This window comes from Bidens hawaiensis, unplaced genomic scaffold (genome assembly GCF_021521415.1).
Source record: "Bidens hawaiensis isolate Kalapana, Puna unplaced genomic scaffold, B.hawaiensis_p1.1 tig00011229_1, whole genome shotgun sequence".
Classification (NCBI taxonomy): Eukaryota; Viridiplantae; Streptophyta; class Magnoliopsida; order Asterales; family Asteraceae; genus Bidens; species Bidens hawaiensis.
The window spans coordinates 667,385-669,450 of record NW_027491874.1 but is presented as its reverse complement, the minus strand read 5'-3'; the positions used below and the strand labels follow the sequence as shown (position 1 = coordinate 669,450).

At 41.8% G+C, this 2,066-nt stretch overlaps 1 protein-coding gene across 1 annotated transcript; it reads left to right on the top strand.

Annotated features, from left to right (window-relative positions):
- Positions 1–748: 748 nt before the first annotated feature.
- LOC143537589 (uncharacterized) lies at positions 749–1,233 on the top strand. The gene is made up of 2 exons (XM_077031325.1): positions 749–763; positions 817–1,233. The coding sequence occupies exons 1-2, from the start codon at positions 749–751 to the stop codon at positions 1,231–1,233; spliced, it is 432 nt and encodes a 143-aa protein (XP_076887440.1).
- The last annotated feature ends 833 nt before the right edge of the window (positions 1,234–2,066 follow it).

The window sequence follows — 2,066 nt, the reverse complement described above, 5'->3', positions numbered from 1 at the left end:
TAGGAGGCCACGCCTCTAGACGCTTTTGAGAAAGATTCGTCTGAAATCTTTATCTAGGGTTTTGTTTCAAAATTCAAAATTTAACTATACTTCCGATTCTCTCTTTCGCCTCCGACAACCAGATCTTCCATCCGAAACAGGTATGATTTTCAGTTTCCATAAACAACACCACAACGTTTCATTTTTGTGAGTTGCGACACACAGGAAGTGGAGGCTGGATTTCTTTCTTTTCTAAGTAAGTTATCATCGTATTTTAATTCAATTTCTCTTTGTTTTTTTATCACAATTTAGGGTTTATTGGTTCAACATTGTTTATCTTTCAGTTGTGGGTTTCAATCTAGACCACATCTTCTTCATCCGGTACAGTTTTCTTTAGTTTAGTGTTTTTTTCTTGATATTTTTTACTGATGTATTTTAGTTGATGGTAAACTTGGTATGAGTCGAAATTTGACAAGTATACCCTTCTAGAATATGTGATCTAACACATTATTCAAGTTTTTCAATTTATAGCTAAAATTTATTAGCACATGTATATTATGTTAAAATAGAATACCAAATTGTAGCCTTGGTAGCCGTTTGATTGGCATAATCTTCGGATGGTCAGTTGCAAACTTTTGTGTGTATATTTCCTTTGATAGTGAATGACAAACAATCAATCCATTCAATAATCTTCATGGTATCACAGACTCTCTAAAAACCCTAGCCTCCATCTAAATTATTTTCTTGTTTTTTTCTTGCTCCATTGATTATGATTCAATGGCAGGTAAACAAAAGTCTCTACACCCGGTGTATACCGTGACCAATATCCAATGAAAGGTTAGAGTTCTTGAAGGCAAAAAGGTGTCTTACTCTTCATGGGTCAAACTCTTCCAGCTCCATGCTTGGGGTTACGATGTGTTATCTCACATCAATGGCACCGCCCCGCCTGCTCATACTCATGAGTCATATGAAGAATGGTCCAAGATTGACGCCATAGTCTTACAGTGGATCTACAGAACACTAGAAGATGACCTCTTGGTTCGCATCCTTGTCCTGGAATCCACCGCATTGGAGGCGTGGAACCGATTGAAAGATATCTTTTTGAACAACAAAGGTGCTAGGGCTGCCACCCTAGAACTCGAATTCAACAACCTCACCCTAAAATCCATTCCATCACTTGAAAGCTACTGTCAAAAATTGAAGATGTTAGGAGACCAACTCATCGATGTCGACTGCCCCGTGAACGACACCTGACTTGTCATTCAACTGGTCAGGGGTCTTCCCGTGAGTACGACGCCGCCAGAACATCATCACTCAAACCACACCAATGTGGGAGACGACATGCCGCATGCTTCACTCCGAACAACAACGCCAAATGGCTCGGGAACTCCTTTCTGCACTAGCCGCTATGGCAACTGTCAGGTCTGATTCACAACTTCCAGAAAACTGGCTTCCTAATTATTCCAAGGGCAGCGGCCGCCATGGTCACTCTTCTCGTGGTGGTGGTCGTGGTGGACGCGGCAAAGGAAATACCAACTTTACCGGTAACCGTTGTGCCAATTTCAACCAATGGCCTATGATGACTGGTCCTATTATGCAACAACCTGGTTGGGACTGTTGGACTCCACCACCAAGTTTGTACCCCACCCAAGCCTGGAACAACTTCCCTCTTTGGGCCAACCCATTTCAACAATGGATGGATCAACCTCCAAAGTCCAGTAGCAACAAGTCAAACTCTCCATAAAGTTGGCAGCCTAGTAACTCCACTGTATGTCCTTCACAATCTCAACAGGCTCCACAAGCAAATGTTGCCACTTTTGATGCAATGGATCCAACCAACTAGGTCAGGCTTTTCAAGCTGTGACTTTAACACCAACTAATGATGAAGAGTGGAACATGGACACCGGTGCTATGGATCATCTCACTGGTAATCCAGGTATGATTCAAAATCCCCTGTTGTAAAATTCGTATGGCTCTATATTTTTGGGTAATGGAGAGCGTATTCCATCCTTGGATCGGGTCACCACACCATTAAAAACCCAAACCGACTCTTTTACCTGAAAAATGTCCTTTATACCCCTAATATA